A 27,320-nucleotide genomic window follows, 5' to 3' on the forward strand; every position below is an offset into this window, starting at 1 on the left:
GGTTAACCAAACCGCAATCCCAAAGGAACACAATTCCATTGCAGTTAAAATATTACTCCAAACAGATATTTTTATAGCTGTGAGCATAAATTGAAAGAGCTGTACTGCAAGAATGTCAGAAACCTGTAAGAGTCAGTAAATATTTTCTCTCACCACATCAGGTGCCTTCTGGATCTGCGTAGCAAGTTGGAGAGATTTGTTAGCTGACGAGAGCTGCTCCCTTAAGGTCTCTGCCTCTCTCTGAGCCACCTCTGCCCTCTGAAGGAAATGAAAAGGGGTGAAAAGAGAAAGTACATTCAGTTTAACAACTGACAATTATTACAAGAACATTCATCAATTCATGCCTGACTGAATATAATTGATTTTCCTAAACACTCAACCTAATAAATGTTAGAAAAAAACATAGAATGTGATGGATTTTTATTTTAAACAGTACAAGGAAGAAATAATTGAGCGATTATGACAGTAATTTAACGCTAGGAGCAAGGAATCCCCTGCTGATACTAATGCTGCGGCCCACTGAATTTCCCAGACTGAATAAATACAAGTGGAAATGGAGTCTTTTTATTCAATTTCTTTCTATTCTCATAGACCAAGCAGATTTTATTGCAGGGTTCCTCATGGGAATAATTCTCATGGGCAAATGCTGAATTAAAAGATATTCTGACCATTCTCTCTAACACACATACAATGTTGTGGGCTGTCTTTCTTCAGTAATTATTTCCCAAAACATGAATTGTTAGATTCTGTTCTTTCAGCAGGTCTATTTATTCAACAATATTTAACCCTAAACTGACAAATTTGCACAGATCAGTTACCAACTGCTGAGGATTTATGCAATATCTGATAAGCCTGTGACTTGGCTACCAGACATAATTCTCATACAAATATTGAATAACAATAGAAAGGAGAACGGCAGAATTATGAGGAAAGATTGTCTGTACAAGAGTTTGGGTAGAGACAGATGGATCAGTAACTTCAGGCAATAAATAGCAGCAAAGTCCTTTCCATAACTGTGTATAACCTTCTGTTAAAAAAGTGGAACAAAACCTGGTTGTTTTTACAGTATACACTCCTCTTGGTCAGACCCTCTTCTCTTTTTTACAAAAATCTGAAGTTTTTTTACAAAATCACATTGCTTACCTCCTTGAGTAATGACTGCTTTTCACCTGAGCTACTCCATGCAAATCATCCTGCACTTTCAGCAGAAAATAATTTTCTATCTCCACTCCCAAGACATATCGTCAACTCTTCCAAACCCATGAACTGCCACCAATCAAGGTCAAAGCTTTTCTTGACCAGCCTTTACACTGATGGGTCCCGCCCTTTTATTGAATAATAAATTCATTTTTAAGCCACCAAAACTGCCATACTTCTGTGTGCCAGACTCCCTGCTTTTTCAGCTAATCCTTTTGAAAACCCAAGTCATCTGAAAGAGTGAATATAAAGCCTATACCCCTGTGTGTGTGCATGGCCTTTGACTAGTCAAAGCAGAGACCTTGCCTGCATGCTTAATCAATCAGTAAACTAACGGCAATCAAACACTAAATGCATCATCTGTGCTATTTGCTCACAACATTATATTAAATGATTTTGCATAGGTTCTACAGCTGTAATTAAAATGTAATTGTAAAACGTACAGTAACTTGGTTCTAATAATCAGAGCATGGGACACAACGTATTCTGTGCGTGGAAAAAATGGTAGCAGCATTAAAAAGGCACAAAAATAAAGTTTATGTTGTTTATGCAACTGGATAATATTAAGATAAAAACCTGAGCTACCAACACCGATTGAGATAAATTATTTTCTTGCGCTTTATTAGATGTGGATGTACATATATTGATCTAATAACTGCTAAACAACTGCAGCAAAGGAGGACAAGTTGCTACACTGTGGTGCTCGCTCTTGCATCTACTGCTGCATAAGTAATGGCTTTTGCAGCCTTAAGCAATTCTGCTGATGGCTTCCATTCACAGCAGCATTGTTTTGAGAATCTATTCAGCTTGCATGCAAGCAAACCACAGAGGATATTTCTAATAGATGTTACATCTGCATATACAGTAAGCTGTCAGCTGCCCTTTCTGCGTAGCCTCCCCAGCCAATTCAGAACACCTGTTGTAATCCGGTGAATAATATTAGACAAGATTTCATGCTATGCATTGTTAAAAATACATCAACAGAAACTTTGGGCAATTCTGTTTGGGAAATACTAGTCAATTATTCTCTTTTTTTTCCAGAATGGAAGCTTTTTAGAGCCAGAATTATAGATGTGTTCAGTGTCTGGAAAGCACTTTTGGGTGCTATTGCAATATAAATTATAAATTACACGAAAAGACCTGTTAAAAGAATGGCAGTTTCAAAATCACTTACACTTAAAAGTTTTGAAAAGCCAACCCTAAGGCTGCAGGTACGTTCGGCACCCCCGTGCGCAGGGCTTCAGGAGGCAGGCGGGAACCACGCAGTAACATGCTATTGCTTTTTCCCGACGAGACCCCCTGCTTCATTCAGCTCTCGGGATGAATACTGCTCAGTGAGTGAATATTTTCCTTTGTCCTCCTTGTTCTGTGTGTGACCTCTGTGGCTTATTTACTGCAAACTAATCCCACCCTCCTCTGCAGATAGGATTAATCGCTTCCTCACGGGCTGTGCTCTGGTTTCCACCATCAAAGGATCTAAGTGCTTCAGAAGCGTTAATGAATGCACTGGCACAAACGCTCATCTTGAGCTATATGGGTTCCCCAAGCCCCCAGCCTATTTCCATTCAGGTGCTCTGCACGGCAGTGTCAACCACAACCCCACCGCGTGGCTCGGGCTGTGCCTGGCTGCTTCTAATCCACTCGCCTGCACCTGACACCCCATACAGTGGCTACGGTGCTGCTCCTCTGCAGAAACCTCTGGCGTTGCCTGACTCCTACCCCTCCCTGCTTGTCACTTTGCCCCCTTCCCAATTCATTATGGCCACTGGAAGCACTGTTTCTGTCTTCCCCGAGCTTCACGGTGCCTTTAGCTTCAAAGAGGCAAAAGCAAGCTCGTACCTTGCACGACCTAACGAATACATACAAACTTCCAGAATTTGCCTTACCCCCGCAATTTCCTCCTTCCTCTTTCCCTCGTTGTTTCTTCTCCAAATGTCCTCACAGGAGCCCCGTCCTGGTCCTTCTCCTCCCTCCCTCCCCACCACGAGCCCCCTCTCCACTTCCCGCTCTCCGTGCTCTCACGATGTTGTTGCCCGTCTCCCCGTCGCGGCAGTGGCAGCCTGGAGGAGCATCTCCCCTCCCAGTGCTCCCCCTCAAAGTGGCACCGAACCTTACGTTACAACCAAGAGAAGAAAAACCTGGCTGGTTAATGTTCACCCAGCTGGCGCAGTGATAGACTGCAGCATGCTTGGGACAGGCACCGACATCAAAGCTGACAAATTCAAACCAGATTCTGTTGAGTTTGTGTGAACTTGGCTTTTTTTTTCAGACGCTTATAGGCTAGCCAAACTTGGGGCATTTTTTTTTCTTTCGCCTCTTGAAGCAACAGAAGATACAACCCTGAGAAAAACGCAAACCCTCCCTCATCGAGTGCCAAGCCCCTTCTCTTAAGTACGGGCACAGCAGGCTCCTCACCAAAACAGCAAGACCAACTCGTAACATGTGGGGAAAACTGTATTTTTTTCCCTAATCTTGTTCTTAGAAATGGTTGAACAATTTTTCCTGAAATAAGAAAAGAGTGCAGCCAGAGACAGACGCCCATTATGGAAAATGGCTAAAACCTAGCAATCTTGCACAACTTGGAGCCACTGGAAAGTTCATGCAACCTTTTCTTTGTGTGAAACTATCCCACTTTGGCTAAGAAATATGTATCTCATAATGCAGTTGCTTTTCATAAGTCAAAACTCTTGGTTTCTTACTTCCAAATCTACAATGCACACCCTAGAAAAACCATGACGACCAGTGAAAGTCATGCTATTAGCCTTGATAGAGATCACACAAACCCCACATTGTCTAAAAATGCTATTTTTCTGTATAGCTCAGTCACACAACTCCTCCTAATTTCCGTACCACTGTTTTTCCAGCACCAAGCTACCTCTCTGGTAACAAAATATTTCAAAATACTTTCATTCTCCTTAATACAGCATGTAAATATTGTACTGTTCACAGTGGAGCCAGTAGGTCATGACTGTAATGCTGCCATGCGCTTCCCAATTAAAAAAAAAAAAAAAAAAGAAAGAAAAAAGCCTTGCACAATATTTCCAGTTTAAATTATTCTCATTGTTTCCTGACAGGATAATGAATAGCATGAACTGAGTGCTCTTCTACTTACAGTAAAATGTTAATTTGATCAAAGACCAGTGGTGTGAATAGCAAAATGAGATACTTGCAAGTAAAAAAGTATAACCTTTCTCTTAAAGTTCCACTATCCAAACTCTATTTCCTTATTACATGCTAAATTCAGCGCTATACATGGCAAAAATCTTCCTGTAGGCTAGGAGTGTATATTATCACAACTAATTCTGCTGAAGTTAATGAGCCCGGTTATGGCAGTAATCACCATGCTTGGTTTTAAGTGCTTGAAGCTGACATTCTTACTTGCAAGCTGCCACAAAAGCTGTGTTTCTTGGAGTACGAGATCAATTAAAGCACGCTGGTTCAATGTGCTTTAATTTTCTAACTTTTGAGAGATAAGAATTTATTTTAAAACCTTTAAATGACCCTAGATTTCACAGAACAACAGCAACGTTATCAGAAAATCTGTGACATGAAAGATTCTTCAGGGCTCTGACGCCTATTTTTTCCAGCAATGGAGAATTACATTTAAAAAAAAAAAGGGGAAAAAAACCTCCAACAGAGAAGGTTGGGTTGTCTTCAGTCTTGTCTTCAGGCTACTGCGCTTTCCTTTGCGCACCGAAAGGCTGCCAGATAAATGTATTCCCAACTGAAAGCCAAGCATTTACAGGAAACTCCTGTTTGTATGAAAGTAATATTAACCATATTTTGCCTTTATACAGCACTTCTCCATGCAAGGATCTCAATGCACTGTATAAAGTAAATGTTATTATTTCCATTTCACAGACGCTGAAATCACAGGATTAAGTGAATGACCTCATCTGCTACGAAGCAGCGTAACTTTGCTGAATTCAGCGGGGCTATGGCACATCACGACAGCAGAGGATCTCGCTCATTGCAAGGGGAGTCAGAAATAAAAAGCAAAGACTCTGGCAGCATTTGTGGGCAGTATCTGTGCTGGCCCTGGTGCAGACGAAGGAGTCACGTCAAGACGAATACCCCTCTCTGTGGGAACATAAAAACAAGGACTGCCTTCTCACCAGTGTTGTTACCACGGGTGGGTCAGTGCAGCACTCGCACTACCTAGAGTGTGTTGCTTTTGTGTTGCTAAGTGGAAGAGGAGAATTTATTCCATACGCTGCTCAAAAACATACATATTTTATAGCAATCTCACTAAGTGGGAATATCTTTTCAAACCATTTTCCAATGTGATTTGTTAGAGATAGAAAGGTACCATACTCAATGAAATAAAAAAATAATCTTGAGAACAGCATTTCTGCTAAGTGCCCTGATGAGATCTTCTTTCTGCTTCTATAGCAGACACTGTTCTATGTGTTTTAGCAGTAGTTTGGTTCTGAAAAATGCTTAAACTCACTAACTCTTCCTCTGCAGATCTTAAAATCTAAGACTACATTTCTGCAGAATAAATAGTACTGTTCCGGTCTAGATTCTTTACTAAAAGGTTATGTATTTCAGAAAGAACAGTTCTTGTTTTATTGATAACAAGTTTCTATATTGGACTTTCTTTCCCCAGAAAAAATCAGAATTAGAAATCTGGGAGCGCTACCAGCACTGTGAAGATGTGAAGAAAGCCAATGGAAACTTTTTGCTTTTCTAAAGGATAACATAGCATAGACACAGAAGAAAAAAAGATTAATTATTTTTCTGTATCTTTCACAACATAGTCCACAAAAAAAAAAAAAAAGAAAAAAAAAAAGAAAAAAAAAAAAGATAAGAGAGAGAGTCCCATGTTCTCCTTCTGTAATTGCTCCCAAAATCTAAGGATACCTATCTCTGAGTCTGTTTTTCAAATCTGTTTCCTCTTCCTCAAGATTAAAATACAATAACCCAGGACCAACCAACCGTAACGGAAGTTGTTCTCTTTCTCTGTTAAAAGTGAAAATGCACTTTTTTTACTTCAGGAAACCCTAAATTACTAAGCCCATTAGACTTCTTTTTTTAAAAAAAAACAGTGTGAACTGAATGTATAAAGCCAGTAAACAGATCTGGATACCTCAACGACATGAAACCACAAACTTAGACTCACTATTAAGACCTTAAAATGAGCCTCCCTCTCTTTTTTTAAAAAATTTAACACTCAAAAATATTTCTGTTTTCACAGCATAGCAATTATTCTTCTCAACAGAAACCTCAGTTTTTCTCATGCACATCTGGGTGATTCCAGGTTGCTACATGTAGTATAGAAACACAAGGATAATTCATTTGAATAAATTTGTGATCACAAAGATTTGTGACTTACTGCCATAAACACTTATGAGAAAGGTGTAAACTTGAAATGGTACAGAAAAGTGCTAACCATAAATATTTGTATAAAAATACATTCACGCAACTGTAACCGTAGCAAATGCAGAAAAGTACACTGGAGCTTCATTAACTTCACTGATTGGAAATTATAATATTCTGGGAATCAAACAATAAAAAATTCAAAGATGTTATATCCCAAACTATGATAAATCATTTATTTTGACAAGTAAGGGTAGTTTAGTTTTAATTATTTATTATTATACTTCATAGCATATCAGAAAATATGCAGTGATTTATTGTGCAAAATGAAATCTTAATAAAACAAGTCCCTTCCCCAAACTGCAGGATTATTAAATCTTCATGGAAATGCGAGGGTGAACTCTTAGGTTATTTTTGTTATTGAGCTGGCAGGTCAGTAAAGTGAAAATAAGCAATTCCTATTGCATTTAGTTCTATTTTGACTTCAGCCCTTTACATACTCAAGCCATGCAAGTCATACAACCTCGGGGATGAGGAGGGAAACAGAGAGGGACAACGGATGCCCGCTGCCCACAGCAATTCTGCTGTCTTGCAGATGGTGCAGTCCAGTCTTACTGCTGAAGCAAGAGGGGGCTATCGGCTTCAGACTTTACACCCCTGCTAAAGCTACATGTCATGGAACCAATGGCTCTTCTTGAGGCAGGCATTGGTAGACCAGCCATTTTAATGTACAGTTCTTGTCCTTTTTGTACTGGTTTATACCTCTCAAGTCTTTAAAGTGGAAGGGTTACTCCCAAGGCCACCGCCGACACCCACCTCCCAGCTGGACCCGCCTGACCCTAACAGAGCGTGTGAATTGGTGTACTTAAATTACTCTGTTAGAGCTTTGTGAGCCTAAATGAGTCTAGTGCTGCTGCAAACACCCACTCAAACTCTTGGATTAACTGCACTGAGTGCCTGGATTAGCAGCTGAGAAAGGGCTGTCATCCCAGCAGCCGTGCTGCCACCACATCGCTCCCTCCAGCACCCAACTCCAAACCCCTCCGCCCCAGCTTGCTCTGCTCAAGTGAGGGATTTATTTCTCTCATTGGTTAGGGTTAAGGTTTGGAGCAAAATTCAGTTTATACCTTGACTTAACGACACACTGGAGAGAAACGGAGCTTTGTGGCCACAACGCCTTTTTCTTTCTAAGGACAAAACTGCAAAGCTCACTGGTATTTAAAGGTAATTATTTCTATGAGCTGTAATTTCTTCTGGGGATGATAGCACACAAACAAGCCCAGAAAGCTCCTGCATGAAACAATCTGAGGATCCAAAAGAGGAAAAAACAGAGGGAGAAGAGAGGGGATGGAGGCTGATGACTTAAGAAGAATGGTCCATGCTTCACCCGACAGGACACAAGGGTGGGAGTTACATCAACTCTGTCCCCATGGCTTTCATCACCCAGAATACGGACACCTGGATCCATGCTGAGTACACCGACCCTCTTGTTACTGCAGATTCAGAGGGGCAAACGGCACTCCCGCCTCTCAGGAGTGAGAGGTGTCCTCACATGAAGTAAGGGAAGTTCAGAATTGCCAGCTCTGGATTTAAAAAGGGCAGTAACTGAGAAAGTGATTTTCAAGAAATATCAGATATTTAAAAATTTACAGCAAATATTTTTCACATTTTCAGTGGAAACATTTTGCTGTAAATTTCTGCTCCGAATCCCAGTCATTTGGGTCAGTGTTAATTCCAGAGCAGCAAAACATCACATCAAAATCAGCAAGGCAGTCTATCCTCAAAGCAGGAGTCATGCTGAGCATTACTCTTTAAAGGTAGCCTTAATAATAGGGAGTAAGTACTTAGTGAAATGGTAAAAGGAAATGTTACTTTAACTATTAAATACATAATTATGTTAAGTACTTGTTTCTGCAATTGTAACACTTCAGCCTGATGCAAACTCACTTTCTGACCTGTGCAATGGATTTAATTTCTTCCAATTTTTTTTTCAACTGTAAAGATGTAAAACACAGGAATTGCTGCTACGAAGATTACTTAGCTATAATTTATAGAAGTGTTTTATAAAGGTAAAGCATCTCACAAGACAAGGACTATGGGCATGTTTCAGGAGATCAGCTGAGCTAGTCCAGGAGCTCGCTGCTCCTGCTCCTCCACCGGTGAACTTTTCCTTCCCTGTCTCCTCCGAGACCACCCGCTCCCCTCGCGTCCCTCATCTCGGCACCGCCACTCCTCCAATGTCTTGTTGAGCTGCCTCAATTTGCTAAGCCCACAGAAAACTACCCTGGTCCCTTCACCCCAAATTCAGGCTGTTCTGCAGTTTCTGAGCTCCACGGAGGCAACGAAGGGTCTCCCAGCTGCAACAGCTGCTGTTAGGGAGGGGACAGCACCACAGCAGCCAGGAGGGGGAAGCAGAGGAGGGGGAAACGGGGAGAGGGGACCTAGGATCACCTCTTCTGGCTTTACGACAGCTCAGATGAATTGCACACTGATGTTTACATACAGATTCAGAGTTTGCTGAATTACAGCCAAACTAAGGGTTATGCACCTAAGCAGTTATAAATTTTGACTAATTTAGAAAAAAAACCAACACAAAACCAACAATAAAGTAAAAAAGAAAAAACAACCCACTTCGCAGGTTTGTTCAAGTTGGATAGGAAAATATCTTTAGCATTTCTCTATACATTTTCCATTTTAGTGTGGCAATGAGGGAATGAGAAATACCTGTTCTTTAACTACCTTTCTACTCTGAGAAAAAAAACCTACTGGGTAAATCATTGCTATAACTTTGCAAAGTGTACTGCCTTTGCAGAAAATACAAAATAATTCTACCAAAACATCTAACACCTACGCCATTTCTAAAAAGTCTACAGATTTACAAATAATTACTAGCACTTTCACAAATATTTAATGCTGCCTACAAAAGTTCTTTGGCAGAACTAAAAACCCACTGTGCAAACCCCGGTTTTCTTTTACTGACTAAATAATTAACCCAACAATTCACAAAACTGCCTTCTGCTTCATTCGTATTTTTTCAATTTATAAAGAATGTTGGGCAAAAGTCCCAATTTTCAAGAAGGGCAACAGGGGTGACACTGGTAACTACAGGCCCGTCAGTCTCACTTCTGTGTCTGGTAAAATTATGGAGAAGATTATGCTGGGAGTTACTGAAAAGCACCTGAAAGCCAGCGCAGTCATTGGTCCCAGCCTGTACGGGTTCATGTGGGGAAAGTCCTGCTTAACAAACTTGATTTCCTTCTATGACACGGTCACCCACCCGGCTGACCAAGGGAAGCCAGTCGATGCGATCGTTTTGGATTTCAGGAACGCTTTCGATAGGGTCTCTCACAGTGTCCTCCTGGACAAGGTGTCCAGCACGCGGCTGGATAAACTCGTCATGCAGGGGGTGAGCAATGGGCTGACGGGTCGGGCTCAGAGGGTCATAGAAATGGGGTTACATCGGGCTGGCGAGCAGTCACTAGTGGGGTTCTGCAGGGATCCATCCTGGGGCTGGCATCTTTAATCTCTTTGTAAATGACTTGGATGCAGGACTGGAGGGAATACTAGTTAAGTTTGCTGATGACACAAAGCTGGGAGGAGCTGTTGGCACTCCTGAGGGCAGAGAGGCCCTGCAGAGAGCGCTAGACAAATTAGAGAGCTGGGCATCACCAACTGTGTGAAGTTAACAAGGGCAAGTGCCGGGTTTTTCCCCTGGGGCACGGCAACGCTGGATGTACAGACGCCTGGGGAACGAGGGGCTGGGGAGCAGCTCCCCAGGGAGGGACCTGGGGGCTCTGGCCGACGGCAGGCTGAACACGAGCCACCAGCGTGCCCTGGCAGCCCAGAGGGCCAGCCGTGCCCTGGGGGGCACCGAGCCCCGCATCGCAGCTGGGCGGGGGGGGGATTGTCCCGCTCTGCCCCGCGCTGGGGCGGCCTCACCTCGAGCGCTGCGGGCAGCATTGGGCGCCGCAGGACATTGAGGGTATAAAGCTACTGGAGAGTGTCCAGAGGAGGGCCACAGAGCTGGGGAAGGGTTTAGAGGAGAAACTGTACAAGGAGCAGCTAAAGCCCCTTGGGTTGTTCAGCTGGAGCAGAGGAGGCCGAGGGCAGCCTCATGGCGCTCTGCAGCTCCCTCCCAAGGGGCGGAGGAGGGGCAGGGCTGGTCTCTTCCCTCTGGTGCCCAACGCCAGGCCCCGAGGGAATGGCAGGGAGATGTGCCAGGGGAGGGTTAGGTTGGGCATTAGGGAAAGGTTCTTCCCCCAGAGGGTGGTGGAGCCCTGGCACAGGCTCCCCAGGGAGGCATCACGGCACCAGCCTGGCGATATTCAGGAAGCACTTGGACAAGGCCCTCAGAGACACAGTGTGAATTTGGGGTGTCCTGTGCAGGGACGGGAGTTGGACTCGATGATCTTTGTGGGTCTTTTCCGACTCAGGGCATTCTGTGATTCTATGAAGGAGGAATGATATACCTGATATACTTGTCAGCTGCACCAGGGGAGCGTGGGGGCTGAAAGCTGATCTAGCAAAAGGAAAAGGACCAAACAAAACAGCAGCTGGAGAGTGGGATAGTTTTTAACAGGATCAATGACCTGATCTGGCTCATGGTGCAGCTCGACAATCACTACTGACAGCACAAGGTGTGAAGCAGGACTGTGTGGTGGGGAAGGAGGTGCAACTACTCTTCCTGGAAGCGAGATGCTCTTAGATAAGCTTCAGCTGGATTATAAAACCATAACCTGAGAGACTCGAGATCTGTAATCTCTGATCCTACCAGACAGTATTGATTAATGAAGTTCACTGATAAGCAAATGCCTGGTCGAGGTTTCCCTCTGTGAAACCATCACCTGTTGCATATATCACCCGTGAATCCTGCATGTCCATACACATCTCCTTCATCACCTCAAGTAGTCACTCAAAGTACAGACTGGACCAGGAGAACACTTTGCCTGGGTGGTAGGTTTGGGGTTTTTGAAACTTTTTATTTTAAGAAGTTCCATATGATTGTGCCACTTTCTCAGGAGTGTATGCACTGTGAGGGAACGTGGGAGAGACATTTCACAGTCTACCAAATTAGCATCTGCAGGAACAAATTACAATTTCTTTGTTCTCCTGCACAGCACAGTCTGATCCAACCCTTGCTAAAAATTAATACGCCAATATAACATATCAGAAAAGGAAGAAAAAAGAGAAGTCCAGACAAGTCCACACAAGCTGGAGCTGCCGCAGAAGGTTGGGCCTCCCTAGGCTAGGCTGTTAGCAGCCCTGCCACTGCTGCAGGGCAGAGCCCTTTAATTTGGGTAAACCAGTTACCTGCACGTCCAAATAGGGGCCAACATGATGGATTTAGAAACATAAACCCAAGAATAACTATAGCAGAAAACTTAAGTTTAAATTATTAGAAGGTAAATATATGGCAAGCATTATTCTACTGTGCATACAATCCTTACAGAGTATCCCTAAAGAGCTGTATTTTTCTCTAAATTTGCATATTTTCTTACTCTACACAGTTACGACTGCTAAGTGCATATAAAAGAACTGTCATGAAATCCAAAAGAGAAGGGGGAAAAAAAGAGTCAGTCACACTTCGGATTTTATGAGGGACTAATTTAAAATCATACCTGATTTGCTCTTTCAAGGTCTGTCATGATCATCTCGATTTCATCAGCCCTGGGAGAACAAGAGAGCAGAAGTACTGTTATCATATGAAGAATGCCTGCTATATGAGTTCATGCACAGTACAATTGCAACATTCATACAAACAATACCAATTTTCAGGATTTTCTTAAAAGGACACAGATTGATCAGCTAATCTTTTGACTGGTGAAATCCTCCTGGGTTTCAGCTCCGTGGACTGGTTTGCAAGTCTCCAATTCCTTTGCCTGCTCCCTTTTTGCAATGAAATAAGCTTATCGATATCTGAGCATATTCGTTAGATCTTTGAAGATCTTACTCCCCAATCTTCTGCAGAAGGGCAGCATCGTCTTGCCCACACGTAAAGGTTCTTCACAAGTGATAATTGTGGGGAAGTCAAAGACTACAGCTCTTCAGTCAACTACTTGCACATGTGACACAGAAGTAGCCTGTTACTCTTCTGTTTCAGCATGCCTAGAAGTTTGGTTCTCAATTTGGCTAAAAAAATAACATGAGGTCAACGAGACCAAGAAATTTAATTTTACATTATTAGGAATTTTTTTTTTTAAAACACAAATTTATGAAACTCTAAATTTAGACTCAGGCTCTTAATGCACTTTACAAAGCTGAATAGGGATGTCAAAGGATTGAAAGTTATACAAATAGTCAAGGAAAAATAGATCCTTCAGACATGTGTGTTAGGTGGCAGCTACCAGCCCTGACCCTTTAAAAAACCCAGCACTTCTAAGACTGCTCACACAAATGGATCCAACCCCTAAGCAATCTTTTTTTATCATCGTGCTGAATCATGGGCAAATATTTCACACTCATGGTCTCACCTGTGAAAGGTACCAGGAAAAGGGCTTACAGACCTAAAGGTATGTTCTGTATCAATATAATAAGACATATTACTTCTCTCCAGACATTTTGCCTGTCTTGTATCTCTGGACCATATGGAAGCAATAAACACTATCCTCATCTCCTATGAACAGCAGCTTTAACCAGCAAGTCCTTTTGCAATCTGCCAACACCATAATGTCTGTTTTTTGTTTTTAATCTGTAGCAGATCATTATCAGTAAAAGCTGTGAAATACTGGAATTCCCTTCCTCTGCCAATGCAGAAAAGTCAGGGTTTGTTTTTCTGCTGATCCCACAGAAGATCCATTTTTCTATGCAGGTGTTTGCTGGGAAAGATGGTTAATGGAAATACATCAGGGTACTGGCACACTCGACACTGGATCATTACCCTGAATATTGAGTTACTCTTCAACAGCATTTTAGGTTTCTGTGTGCACACTTAGGGAAATGCAGTAAAAGATCATAATAAGTAAATGTGTATGTATATAAATTAATGGAAAATTATTTTTAATTACAGCCTTTAATGTTGTCGGGGCAACATGAATTGCCTTTTGAAAAAACCTTTTGGACAATAATGGAAAACAGATTAACATGTGTTTTCTTGTGCCGGAGAAGCTAATGTGCTCTTACATTGGAAAGAAATCATGCACACGATGTTTTGAATTAATAATAAATAATAGACATTAGTTACTAAATTGAACAATCACTCCTTGGGCAAATAAGGACTCAAAGTGTGCAGGGAGTAGCCAGAAGACTAACTTGGGCAGGTTAACATAAGCCTATGATAACAAAATTCTGATCTTTTTAGCCTCTGTAGTTGTGAAACATCTTTTGTTTTAGTCTCCAGTCCCCAAATACTTGTGAACCCACTTTCACATGGAAAAGATGTCCCTAAGAACATGCAAGTGACCCCATTCTGTATCTGTAACAGAGATAAGAGGGAAGAGATCATCCTAACGCGCACAAAAAAAAGTTTCCCAGCATTTTACAAATATTTTTAGCCAGGATAGTTTAAGGATCCTCTTTATATAAGCTTATGCATTCAGGCTGAATTTATGTGTGAATGCCTCAGGTTATATGGAGCCAGTAAATGATGTCTGGATTATGTCACATGCCTCCCAGATCAGAGCTGGGAATGTCCCATCCCAGCACGCTGGCTACAGCTTAAGTGAATTCAGTTTCCGCTCGCTTCTCTGTAGGGTTTGGAGAACAATAAAATCACTGCCTTTCCTCCCAAAAAGAGGGTGCCAGGTATCAGCCAACAGTCTGAAAAACTGCAGAACCTGAGAAGAGCAAAGGACTCAGAAGCACAAAACCCTCAGACTAGGAGAGGAAGAGCGCCCTGCTTTGGGAGCAGGGTTGTTTTTCAGTTCAGCTAAGGTGGGGTGTGTTTTTTTTTTGTTGTTTTATTTTTTTTTTTTTTTAATAAAAAAGGTGAGTGATGCAGAAGAGATAAGCAGGGACAGAACTGTAAGGGGGTCTGGACCCATCAAAGGACCCTCAACCACCTTTAAAGGTCACAGAGGCAAGTGAAGGGAGCCAAGGGTAAGAAAACAGATGAAGACAGCAGAGCGAGAGAAGAAACAGAGGGATGCCCAGGGTCAGAGGACCAAAGGGAGATGGGACCAAGAGCAGTAAAGCAGAGGAGAACCCCGGGCCAGTGGAAAGGTGCGCAGCTACCAGTAAAACAGGCTGAAACACAGGACGGTGCCTGAAAAATGAGGTGGAAGGACCCAGGACAATCCTGCATTTAAAATGGACAGAGGTACTAATACCGGTATTTGTATGCCATTTCGGCTGGGGTCAGGATTTAAGAGCTCTATTACAGCACTGGCATACGCAGCCAATTACCAAAAAAAGCGACCAAGGATATAGAACGCCATAAAAATGACATTTCTGCCCTTCAGCGTGCACAGATAATTCTGACTGAATCCAGCAGAAGTGTCAAACTGTAGCCAAGGGCAAAATTGTCCCTTTGTCCTTGTATCCAGACATACCAGCTGACTGATCCTGAACTCCCATTTCCCTCACATGTTTTTTCTACCTAGCTTTTCTCCACACAACCTGTCTCTGCACACCTAATACAAGGATGCAACATCTCCAAAAAAAATTCAAGCAAAACATCTCCAGCCTAGCAGTCTGCACACCAATGGAGGTTAATGCTGCAACCATAAATGTTATATTTAAGTGAAGTAATGAATTAAATTACTCTATATTCTTTCCTAGCACAAGTGTCAACAGCATTCAGAAGAATCTTCAAAAGGAATTCAGTCTTTTCATTTTAAAAGCTCAACTACCACATCAGTAGCTGGCACTCAGCAGTCTGAAATCACTTATTTGAGAAAGTCTCTAATAGCTACATTCACTGTTTGCTCAGCAGAAGTATTTATTATAAAATAAATTACAGTTCTCACACCTTTTATGCACTCACAGAAACAACTTGCATTGATTTATTGTTTACAAAGCACCGTGTCGAATTCAAACCTGCAAGGTACGAGGAAACTCCACTTTGGCTCACTGAATTAGTCCCACACAGGTAATTTTTGATGGATTCACCGCCCGCCACATTTGCTCATTTTCAGCTCTTCCTATCTATTTCTCTTTGTTTCAGTGGAACTACTTGACAGGCAAAACACCATCCAGCTCAAGCCTGCCAGCACCTTGTCCTGTAGGTTTGCATTGGAAGTCTGGTGGGAACCTTGAAGGGAACAATGGCCACGTTTAGCAAATCTGTGGTTATTCTGACCCTAAATTTCTGACCAAAGTCATTCTGTGTGAACTCAACCCACTTACAAGAGAGACAGATCTGATGATTTTACTTTTAACTTCCTTCGTTCCTGAAGCAACGTGCAACTTGGCCTCTTGTGAGTGCCTGGATTCTCCCATTACCCCAAGAGCTGAAGGCAAGCAGAAAAACCCCCAAAGTTCTGTCTGTCTTCAGATAGGTACAGAGAGTGAGGGCAATTAATATCAATACGACCTTTTGCTAAAATACACTGATATTTATGGTGTTCTACAGCAGATTTCTGTGTTGCAACCCAACATTATTCAAGGTTTGTCAACTTTTCTTAACATTAAAACAGATTATAAGAAAAAAGAGTGGGTAAAAGCTGTTTTCAGGAACTAATATCATCTACCCTGTGTTTTCTCATTGCAGTTAGTATAATCATTTATCTGATCTAATTCCTTATAATCTCTGTGTTAGAGCAAAAGTAATCATGTAAGCAAGACAGTTTTTCAGTCGGTATTGGAGATAGCTTGATGATGTTTCAACACTTTCAGGCTACACAATTTAGGAAATAAAATTTTACGCCCAAGCATTTGGATCTACAGAATAAGCATCACCAAGTAAAAAGGATCTGAACTGTTGAAACAGCATGACCATGAAATATTCTATTATTTCTTCTCCTGCTACTGTGTTTGAAGTGAAAAACAAAATGCATTAAAAGCTATAGATTTTACAAGGTATAAGCTTTTACCAGTCATGAGAGCCCTCAAAGCTAACATGCCATCTAGTAAAAAAACAACTTAAGGAGTTTAAAAAATAAATCAACCAAACCAATCACCCCACTTTTCAATTCAATTGGGAAATAAAAACTGCAGAAAGGCTCAATTTTCTTAAGATCAGGGTAACCGATTAGGTTTGAACAGCACAACAAGCAAGCAAATTCAAGAATTGGTAACACGGAAGAAGCTCAGTTCTTCTTCTAAATAAAATTAAATCAGATGAAAACCCTAAACACCATGAAACTCTTCACTTGCAAGCAAGAAGAATCTGGACTTTATGATTAAAATCCAGTTGATCCAACTCCTTCATTTAGATACTAGTTTAAAGAGGCAGAAACAATTCCTTTTCTATTAACATGACAAGTGAATGGTTTGCCAAATCTTGTGGCTACAGCCCCCTAAACATTCAAACTTACTGAACCTTGAAGGAAACGGCTGTTGGATTCTTTATACATGGAAGAAATGAAAAATACAGATGACACTTTTGAAATTGCAGTCAGTGGCATGGCCAAGAAACTTCACTAGCAGGGCAGATTAATGTTTTGGTTTGGCAAAACACAAACAACATTTTTTCCCACACATTTATTTTCTTTAAAAACATGTATAAGTTTATTGGTCAGAGCAAACAGTATATGGAGCCACTGGGGCTTGTTAAAATGTTCTAATTACTAAAACATTTATGCAGGCAATTTCGAACTAAAAGCATACATTATCAACTAATGTGCATTTATGTTTAATTAAGAAAAAAAAACCAAACCTACTTGTAACATATATCTATGACCGTCACAGATCAGATTTTGGCCTAATTAGGTAAGCATCTTAGCCTCTTAAAATTAGAGGCAGTATAACCTAGTACTTTGCTAGCACAAGACAAAATGTGAAGAGTTATTTGGGACATTTGGGAGGGGAAGAAAAGAAGTGCCAGAGCGTTAAAAACAAGGGGGAGGGGAGAGAAAAAAAATGCAAGCAGTGCACTGAATTTTTTCAAGTTTCAATAAAATTTTTATCAGGGAAGGTTCCTGGGTCTAAAAGTAATTTCAGATCACTAAACAACGTCAGAATTGCCTGCAGCCCAATGATCATGGCATTGACTCAGGGCACAAGAGCATTTGAATATTCAATTTCATTTTTTCTTTAAGCAAAAAAGAAGGACGACAGATTTCCTACCCAAATTTGAGACTCTTTCTAAGCTCTGCTGGTAGATGCCCTCATCTAATCCCTGCACCTCAGTGACCATGCCAAGGTGCTTGTGGTGCTGGCTTGCTTCATTTCTAGGAAAGAAAGAACCACCAAACACTTTCTCTGAAGCTCTTAGAAAGTTTCCGATAGAAGGTAATATAGAAAAGCACTCATTCTATTTTTCTTGCATCTTGTATCACTGTACACATAGTTTAGGCATTTTTAGAATTCATAATGATTCTAATCCAACAAACAACCATATTATATAAACCCACCTGCATTGCTAATACAGCCTCCAAAAGTTATAGATACAAGGGTCGTACAAAGAAAGAAGAAAAAATTGGTATTTCGGCATAACCAGTATAGCACATCAGAGGGCAAGAACTCCCATGCTTTTTACTACTAAGTTCTCGAATCTACTTTTCAAATTGCAAGAGCTATAGGTTAATATTTTCTTTCACAGCAACTCTCTAAGGATCTTCAGATCAGATAATCCTTTTTCCAATGTCATATAAATCCAGGCCTCTTGTAAAAGAATTTCTCTGTTCAGGGATTCATAAATCCACCAACATTAGTAATGAATTGGGTGTTTCCTTTCCTAGGAACTCAATTGAAGAAAAAATTCTCTCTCTGCTAAGCAGTGAAACACTGAAGGCTTTAAATTGAGAGATCAAAGAAACGCTGTTTTCAGGTGCTCCAGCGACTGCACAATACGTCATCTGGATTAATCTGGGGAATGGTTAAATGTCCACTGTACACTGTCCAGACCCCTCTTTGCAGTTATCCTACGCTAAATCAAGTTTCTCCCGTAACAAAAAGGGGAAAGACTCAATGCTAACTTTTTCAGTTTTTTGGGGGTTTATTAGAATTAATTCTTGCTTCCTCTCATTGCTAGCATTTCATCCATGCAGTGCACCACATACAGACCCGAGCTGAAAACAAACTAAATCTCACAGAAAGATTTCTCATTTAGCACACCAGGTGAGTATTGTAAGTACCAGGATCAAGCAATTGCACCAGCTGCAGGTATGATCTTCAAATAAACGATGTCCTAGGTGCACGAAAGATATCAAGTGATCATCAAATATTGATAAAGGTTAAAGAAACTGCTTATAAAGCCCAAGATATTGGGCAATACCTGGACAGGACAGCAATCATCTTGATCGGTAGAAGGAAAAGACCCTATAGAATGAAATATCCTTCAGCCCATAGAAAAACTGCTTTCCAAGAAAACCTCCACAGCACTTTGTTTTCTCTTTCATGGCTTAAGTCAGGATTTCAAGGATAAGAAAATCATGTTTGCAATTATAAAGTTTTAAGCACAACAGAAATCAGCTTTATTCCAGCGATACACTAGGGAGCAGAGTTTCTAAAGATCAGCAGTGTTTTCTTAATAATTTCTACAGAGAGAAATTGGTATGAGTGACACTAACTGATATGTTCAATAAAATATAAAGAGCAAAAGTAAGAATTATATATAACAGACAGCATCAACTCATAGAACCCCAGAGCTGTAATTCCCGTAGTGTTACGCACACGTGACCTTGGCACACTTTGTAAACCAAAGAACAATGCTTAACGTAAGCAGCGGGAATAAAGAAAAGGAATATTGGTGGTATTAAATAATGGCCCAATATTACACAGATGGTACATCTTTTTTATTTGATGACAACACTATTTTCTTATGTGGCACATATTCACATATATTGCGCCACAGCCAGCATGAATCTTAGGTCCTCCATTTAAACACCTCTTGCTCAACTTTCATTGTGTTTTTCTCTCCACAAGAACAGGTCTCTTGAGAACTCTGTGTCCAGCCATCATGCTGCCCATTACAGAAAGAAAAAGAAATGCAATAAATCCTTTTTATCCTGGTCTCATCAAACACGTCCTCTTTCACAATGTGTTTTTGCTTTACTCTGCAAAGCCCTGTGCGTAGTGTTAAAATCCGGAATTAGGAGCGCCCGGATTTGGATCATTCTGGGTTTCCTCCCAACTCAGACCACTGGCGACAATCCTCTGGGCCGTAGAGGAGTTCAAAGAAGGCTGTTGAGAAATGAGATAATTTCTGCACCTGAAATTTGCGGAAACAAATAACCTTGTTTAGATGGACCTAAAAATCAGTTTCCACTAACTTCCGAAGAACATGAGCTGGTGAGAAGTCTGCAACCTCACGAGCTGTGAGCTCACGCAGGTTCTACTACTGGCAGGCAGAGAGAGGAGTCCCTGCAATTCAGTTCTGGTGTAATCATTTTGACCTGCCTTTAGAGACTACGGAGAAAAGGAGAAAGAACTTCCTGATGTTTATTTTGTGATCTATTTATGCCTGAATCCCGCCTGCATTAATGCCCTGAGATGGTGATACTGCGCCAGTACAAACCCACCAGATTTGCAGGATCAAGTCCTCAGGGTGAGGAACACAATCTCCAGGTTCAAGTTATACCAAAGATTCATGCTCAGAGGAGCCCATTTAGACAAACAAACATTTCCAGCTGCCTTCCTGGCCACTGCCGATCTGCACCGTGCTATGCCCTAGGTAGCAGGAGTCACTGTCTGATCCAATACTACGGCTCTGAGTATTTTCTAACAATGCAAGATGACACAGATGTGGCAAACTCTCTATTTCCTAGTGCCTCCTGTTACAAATTGAAAGAGCTTGCTGCAATTCCCCTCTCCTGACTTCAGTTGATTCAATAACGTACCAGAATTTAAACACAGACACCCTTCCCTCTCCCTCACTTGCACACAAAGCATATCAAAAGCATGGAATTACTCCTGACTTGGCCTTGAGCAGGCAACATGATGTCAATTTTACATGTTTTATAAAGCAACAGCATGTAGAAAGCAACTCAAATGCAGGTCATATCAAGCATGTGACCCACAGAGCAATCAAAGGCTGCCTGAAACTGTCATTCAAGGTTCAATCATCTTCTTGCAGGAAAAATGAAACATCTGTGGCCCAGAGAATTAAGTTATGTATTGCATAATTCATCTGGTGTCTGCCACAGCAGCCATTTTAATGCTCTAGTGATAAACATGTTTGATTATTTTTGTTTTGTTTCCTGTCGCCTCCATGGTATTTCTATTTATCTACCCATACTAGAACGCATAATGGAGATAACAAATATACAAAACAGCGTTATAGTCGGCTGATAAGACGTGGGAAATCAGCAGTCTTTTTAATCACATTAAGGCAGCATCGTTATTAAACCTTATGTTCCCTGTAATTGTATTCATTTTGGTTCTTTTGGGTACACTCTGTAGTTAGATTTGGTGATGAAATCATTGCTTCCCAAGGATCCAAACATGAGCTTTGGAGGACTTTCTAATAGAAAGCTGCCCTCCTCATACACAAAAGAAGTTTCTCACTGTTCCCTAGGTTTTCAATCCCCTCATTTCTTTTTGATCCCAACACAAGCAGGTGGAACTTGCATCTCATACCAGACAATGCAGAGGACCTCTCTCTGTTCACTTATTCCACTAGTGGATTTGTGATCTGCAATGTGAGAAACCCTAATCTAAAGCGTCCTTTGCAAGCCTCTTTGGGAAGTGGCTGTTTTATTAACGGTAGCTTAGTTCAATTTACTCCCAGACTTGTAAACCCCAACACCTTCTCACCTGCCATAAACTTCACTGACTTTCAGAGCATGTCCCTGCAGCGCAGGTAGGAATTTAAAGTTCCAGGTCCATGCTCTGCGGTCTGGTGTCTGCTCCTGTTGCCGGGAGTTGGCCATTTCTGCAGCCTACTCACCCAGCTTTGGAGGTCACTTAATTTGTTACACAATTAAGCAGAGCAGCTATAGTTTGCACAAAATTTAAAAGATTTGGTCCATACCAGTTTGCTCCAAAAAGGTGCTTGGCACTGGCCTGATGGAAGAAAACAAGCAACAGCCTCTGAAGTGGTGGAGTCTCTTACACATTTTCATGATTTAGAGTCTACAGGATTCCCACAGTGAGCAAAAACCTCACTAGAAAGCAATAAGTCAGCACTATTAGGGAACCTGATTTGGTAGGACCAGAGTTTTACCCGATACCCTGAAAGCTTGCACGCCGTTTCCTGCGATGGTCTGCATGGAGGTGAGTCAGTGGATAAAACAACACATTCTCCCGTAAGCCCAAATACAAATAAAGCACTGTTTCCTATCGATTGTTCCTATAAAGTTGTTTAGACAGTATCTATTGTAATAATATCAGCTGTCCCATCTGTGCTTTGTAGCTGCCCCCCATTGCTACTTCCTCCTGCAATATTTCTAGGTCACTCCCTTATCCCCTAAATGTCATCTCTTCACCTCCCAGCCCACGAATGGAAATACAGACCATGGATGCTTTCCAGCAACACATACACGGCTGATCACCCAGCAAGTGGCGAGGCAACTGCTCCTCTCTCAACCTGCAGCCCTCCACTCAAATGGATTATTTGTCTCTCTCTCCTATCCATTCGCAATTCCTGCAAGATTCACCAGAGCTCCCTGTGCTGTGGATTTCTAATTACTGTTGAAGTCAATCATCAGCTCCCAAGTTAATTTAGGAGGGGAACTGGCGAACTGCAAATTGATCACCATGCAGGCTGGCAGTAAAACAGACCACAAGCTCATGGAAGCCTCATTTCCTTCGGAAGTCAGGCTAAAGGCTGTGGCCATGAAGTGCTGCTGCTGGCTACATGTGCACGGACACACGGACAGGCGGCTCTGCTCCCACTGCACAAGAGCAGAACTCCCCATTTTGTGCTCTACTTGGAAAAAATGTATAACAAAGTATAAAATAAGAACTTCCTTAGAGACCAAGTCTTAACTGATTAACTTTGCTGCTCTACAACTTGCATAAGCTGTTTTATAATTGTTTCTCTAAATAAATAATAATAATAATAGATGGTTTGGCATTTTGGAAATACAGCACCTGCAACAATTTACTTATTTTTACTGATGCAGTTAAAATAGATAATTTATCCAAAATTAGAAACCTTAATTGCAGGCATCTCAGGTGTCATTCTGTTTTATTGTAACAGCAATACTTTAAACTGTGAAGGATCAGCAGGAAGAACTGCCTGTGCTTTGATTAAAGATCCTCTAAAAATGCACACAAATATGTTAACAATGTCACTGGAGTTACAATGTGTAAAATCACTATACATATCTTGGCAAGGTCATGGGTTTTTTGGTTATTTTTTTTTTTTTAAGGAATCACCATGTCACACCTGGAACATTACACTAGGTTTTTAGTAGTTACAATCCCAAAATGAACATTCTTCCCTCATCCTACAGCAATGCTAAAATCACATATTTCTGTATGTTTGTTTTCTTTAAACCAAAAATAACCTCAGAAGTTGGGCACTGTTCAGTTTTTACTACAGCAACATACATATTCCAGATTCATCTTTAAGAGTTTCCTTCCAGAGACAGTTGGCACCTCTTCTTCTTAACTGCAGAAAGAGCTGAGGAGCTCAGTAATTTGGAAAAATCTAGTTATCTATTGATTTCTCCTCTTACTTATTCAGTATCTTTGTCCGTCACTATAAGAACCTATAAAATGCCTTTCTTCAACTTACCTCAGTCTATATTCAGTGAAACAGATCTAAGTCAGTTTGAAAACAAAACACTACAGTAAGCAATTTTATGTATAGGTGTCACTCCACAGGCATACATCAAGGGAAAATTACTGTTTACCACCACAGCAATGACATACCATCAGCTCCTACCTTGTGGAGAACTGTAATTTTCCAGTGGCCTGAACATGTATTAGGGTAAATACAACAGACTAAAGAAGATAAATCCATACCTATTTCAATCTTAGCTGAAAAGCTCAAGTTCTCAGAATTACCTGTCCCCTCTATCCAGTCTGACTTTGGTAACTGGTACTACGGAGTATAAGTCAACATCCTACAGGGCCTTTTGAAGGATTTACTGCCATGAGACAAGACAAATACATCGACAAGGCCAATAGTCTCCCATTTACTATTTCTTACCAAGCTGCTTGAGTATCCCTCCAAGCACATTTACTAAGAGGCACCCACATATGATAATATTCTGCTTCCCTACACTGTCAAATGTATGTGTAGCATCTGGTCAGTGCTTTATGATGGACAACAAAAAGGAATTACTTAGTGATAGAATCTGGATAAAAATACAACTTATTTTAACCTTTTGCCTTTATCTATGTAAAGGGCATGCACATTGTGCAAAAGAAAAGCTAAATGTTGACTCCGCAGCAACACAGCATTCAAGTGGGAGATGTATTTGGGGAATATTTTAGATGCTTTTGGCTTTAGAAGTGAATATAGGTGATGTGCCTATTCTCTGCTAGCTACTCAAGCAAGTATTTCCTTCTGGCTATTGAAGAAAACAGCATTACATGGTCTCTGATAAAGGCAACTGACGTCCTTTTATCCAATAAATGGACTGAAAATAGCATAAAGCATGATGGGAGATGCGTTTACTGTACATTTTGAGCAGGTTTTACCTTTCCCATGAGCTACACTGAAGATTAACAACCAGGATGATTGCTATCTTTATAATAATGTATCCAATTACCAATATGGTTTTCTCTCTTCCCAATTTGTTCCAGCTTTGCTCTGAATGGAAACACTACTTCTGTCAAATTGCAATCATGTCACCATTTTGCAGTTTCGGTTTATAGCTATCAATAGCATGAATTTTGCTGACCTGAGTGACAAAGCTGCAAAAAACCAGGCAGAAAGAAACAAAGGAGGGAACAGAATAGAGAAAACGAGGAGGAGGGAGAAAAGGCAGGTATTGTCTAAATTACACAACAAGCACCAGTTCATTATTACTTAATGGAGACTGATGCCTGAGACACAGAAAAACCTCCCGGTCTTCAGATGAAAGAGTTGCCTTCCTCATTTTCCCTTCCCTTCTCTAGATTTGCTCTCACACCTGTGGGGCAGCCCGAGAAGCAGACTCAGCCTCCAGTTGCCCTCAGGAGTTTTCCTTGGTCGAGGAGCTGGATGGTAGGTTGGCAGCAATTAGATGCTGTGCTGGTGGGAATCAGCGCACTTTCACTCGAGTCACTTGTACCAGCACTGTATCCGGCATATTTTATTTTTACATCTTTGCTGAATATATAAAGCTGCTCAATTCTTTTCTAACTTAAGCCTCCAGTTGTATCGGATGATGAGAGATGCTCACTAATATGATTGACAGATTGCCTGTCTACACAGAATCCAAGCTAGATATACATTAGACAGTGAAATTACTTTAAATAATCCTTTGTGGCAAAACCCAACAACACTAGGTACTACTGCAACCCCTTGGAGGACATCTTTTTTTAACTTTTTACAATTTTATTTGCAGAAACACTTTTCAAATTCTCTATTTCCCTTTCAACAGTTCTTTAGCCTTTAAAATACTGCTAAAGTAAAACAGCTTCAGGCTTGACTAACATTGTAGTCTGTGGTATGGAACTATTTCATTATTCTGTTTCAACAGTTAATATAACAGATTTAGTATTTCTACAGAAGGGGACTTTGAACTGGAAATAGTAAGTTTTCTGTTGCTAACGACAACTCCTCAACATTTCTACTATATCCAATAGATACAGTGATGTCAGAAGCCTCTTCAGTGGATGAAAACCATCATTTATAAACATAAAAAACAACTGCAGCACAGAAAGGAGGTAAGACAATGCCAATGTACCTTTTGGATTTGCCTATCTTTTAATGCACTTCTAACTCTATTAACCAATTAACAGCCACAAGACCAGCATGTGCTTAATGAGCAAGTTCACACTGGCTAGACCTTCAATGGCCAAACACCCTTCCCTGGTTATTCCCCAACCTCGGAAGGTGTAAAGGTAAGCCTATAACCAAATCAAGGTGTCACACCTCCACCTCACTCCCCTCTCCCTCCTGCTGCAGCACCCACATTTCTCCAGGTGTGACATCCTCTGCCCAGCTCTGTGGTCCCACCTGCAAGACATGATGAGCCGGCCTGATCCATAAGCTGCTGAGCTGGACACCTGGGCTGGGTGTGAGCTAGGTGTGGACCTACACACCAGGCTCTGTGCTTGATGGGACACCCCAGGAAGACATGCTATTTGCAAAGATGCAGCTTCTCTGTCCTCGGTTCATTGGGTTCAGTTGGGTGCTTATCTGGAGCACAAAGTCGTACATGAGCATGGCCACAGAGCAGAGGAATTTCCCCTTCTACCCTAGAGTGGACAGTTTGTGTCATCAGTTCCTGCACTCTTTGTGTAAAAGTTTTCAACTTTCCAAATAAAGCCTATCTAGTCTTCTGCTATTTTCTCTAGGCTTAGCTCCTTTTATGGCATTAAGTAGTAAATCAGTAATTCAGGGAACCTTACTTTGCTTCTGAAGTGTTATACAAACAGAAGAGGATGGGGCCAGACTTGCTGGCCCCTCGAGCTGCACACAGCTCTGCCTCCTTCCCCCACCGCCTTGCCTTCGCCTGCAGGTTGTTGTAGCTGCATCATCTTCCCAAGCGACGGGCTAAAGTGTGCAACAAAAGTTTATTTGATGTTATATCACAAGTAAGACCACCCTGCTGCCACACACACAAAAGAGGTGTGGGAGGGGAGGGTCTGTATGGGTAGGATGCATGAATACATTGTAGAGCTCACAAATTTAATCCAGGGACTTTTTTTTTCCCCCCTTAAATTTGTTCCCAGAAATGCTCAATAATGAAGTCTTCCACGAGCCCTGACCATGTAGCTTGTTTTAGGGTATTCGGTACAGCTGACCTTACTACGATACCAATGCTATGTAGGTAGAAGATAGAAGGGAAAAGGGAATAACTAGAAAAAAAGTACTGGGGGGGGAAATGTTGAATAAAAAAGTTTAGTTAATACAGACACCAGAGAATATATTCACAGAAAAACAGTAACGAAAAGCATTAAGAGAAAGAGGAAGGCTTATCTACCATACATTACACAGACAGATTGTTAAATACTGACCCGGGTGAGAACCGGCATGTGCCCGGCACGTCTCACCGCTGCCAGCCAACTGCCTGGCTCCGCTCCGCGCAAACACGGCGCCACAGCATCACCGACGACGAGGCAGTGACAAAAATCAATCCAACAGGCAGCAAGACAAATAAGTCATCTGTATCACAGCTAAAATATGTTTTTGATCAATAACAGAAAACTAACTCGTACTCCTTTGCCAAGAAAATAGATTATTTAATCAGAGCACAGACAGATAGAGATGTTACATAATCAAAAATAGCTCGCTCTGCTATATTTAGTGGCCACTGTCTCTCAGTGAAGAGGGCGAAAGTACAGCCATTATCAGTTACAAGCCCTGTACTGAAATGGTTTTCTGATGAGTTAAGCTGGTCCAACATACTTAACATCAAGATATTGTATATTTAAAACTGCAACAACAACTATGACAGTATGAAGGCAACGAATAGGGAATAGACAAGAAAGTCATTGCTGTCCTGTGGATAGTTATCCAATGGGGTTAAAGGGATCAAGTCCCAGCTAAAACTTACACACCAGGGGATCTACAACAGTGATTTCTAACCTTTCTGACTTTCAGGCAAACTGGAGTTTTCCATTAAAGGATGAAATATTAGTACAGCACATTTACAGTTTATGACTGGCTGCCTTTCACAGTTATTTCTGTGATCTCTTAGCAATAACCAGGGGAATTGCAG

General features: G+C 41.3%; 1 protein-coding gene across 19 annotated transcripts in view; it reads right to left on the minus strand.

Moving 5' to 3' along the window:
* Positions 1-27,320, minus strand: part of CUX1 (cut like homeobox 1) — a 283,415-nt gene that overhangs the window by 91,760 nt on the left and 164,335 nt on the right. For all 19 annotated transcript variants that reach the window (XM_075113244.1, XM_075113243.1, XM_075113236.1 and 16 more), the window contains exons 9-10: positions 12,135-12,183; positions 154-258 (exon numbers count right to left, since the gene is read on the minus strand). In XM_075113244.1, the coding sequence (XP_074969345.1) occupies positions 154-258; positions 12,135-12,183 (154 nt within the window). The remainder of the gene's footprint in view (positions 1-153; positions 259-12,134; positions 12,184-27,320) is intronic.

The sequence above is a fragment of the Phalacrocorax aristotelis genome, chromosome 18 (genome assembly GCF_949628215.1).
Source record: "Phalacrocorax aristotelis chromosome 18, bGulAri2.1, whole genome shotgun sequence".
Classification (NCBI taxonomy): domain Eukaryota; kingdom Metazoa; phylum Chordata; class Aves; order Suliformes; family Phalacrocoracidae; genus Phalacrocorax; species Phalacrocorax aristotelis.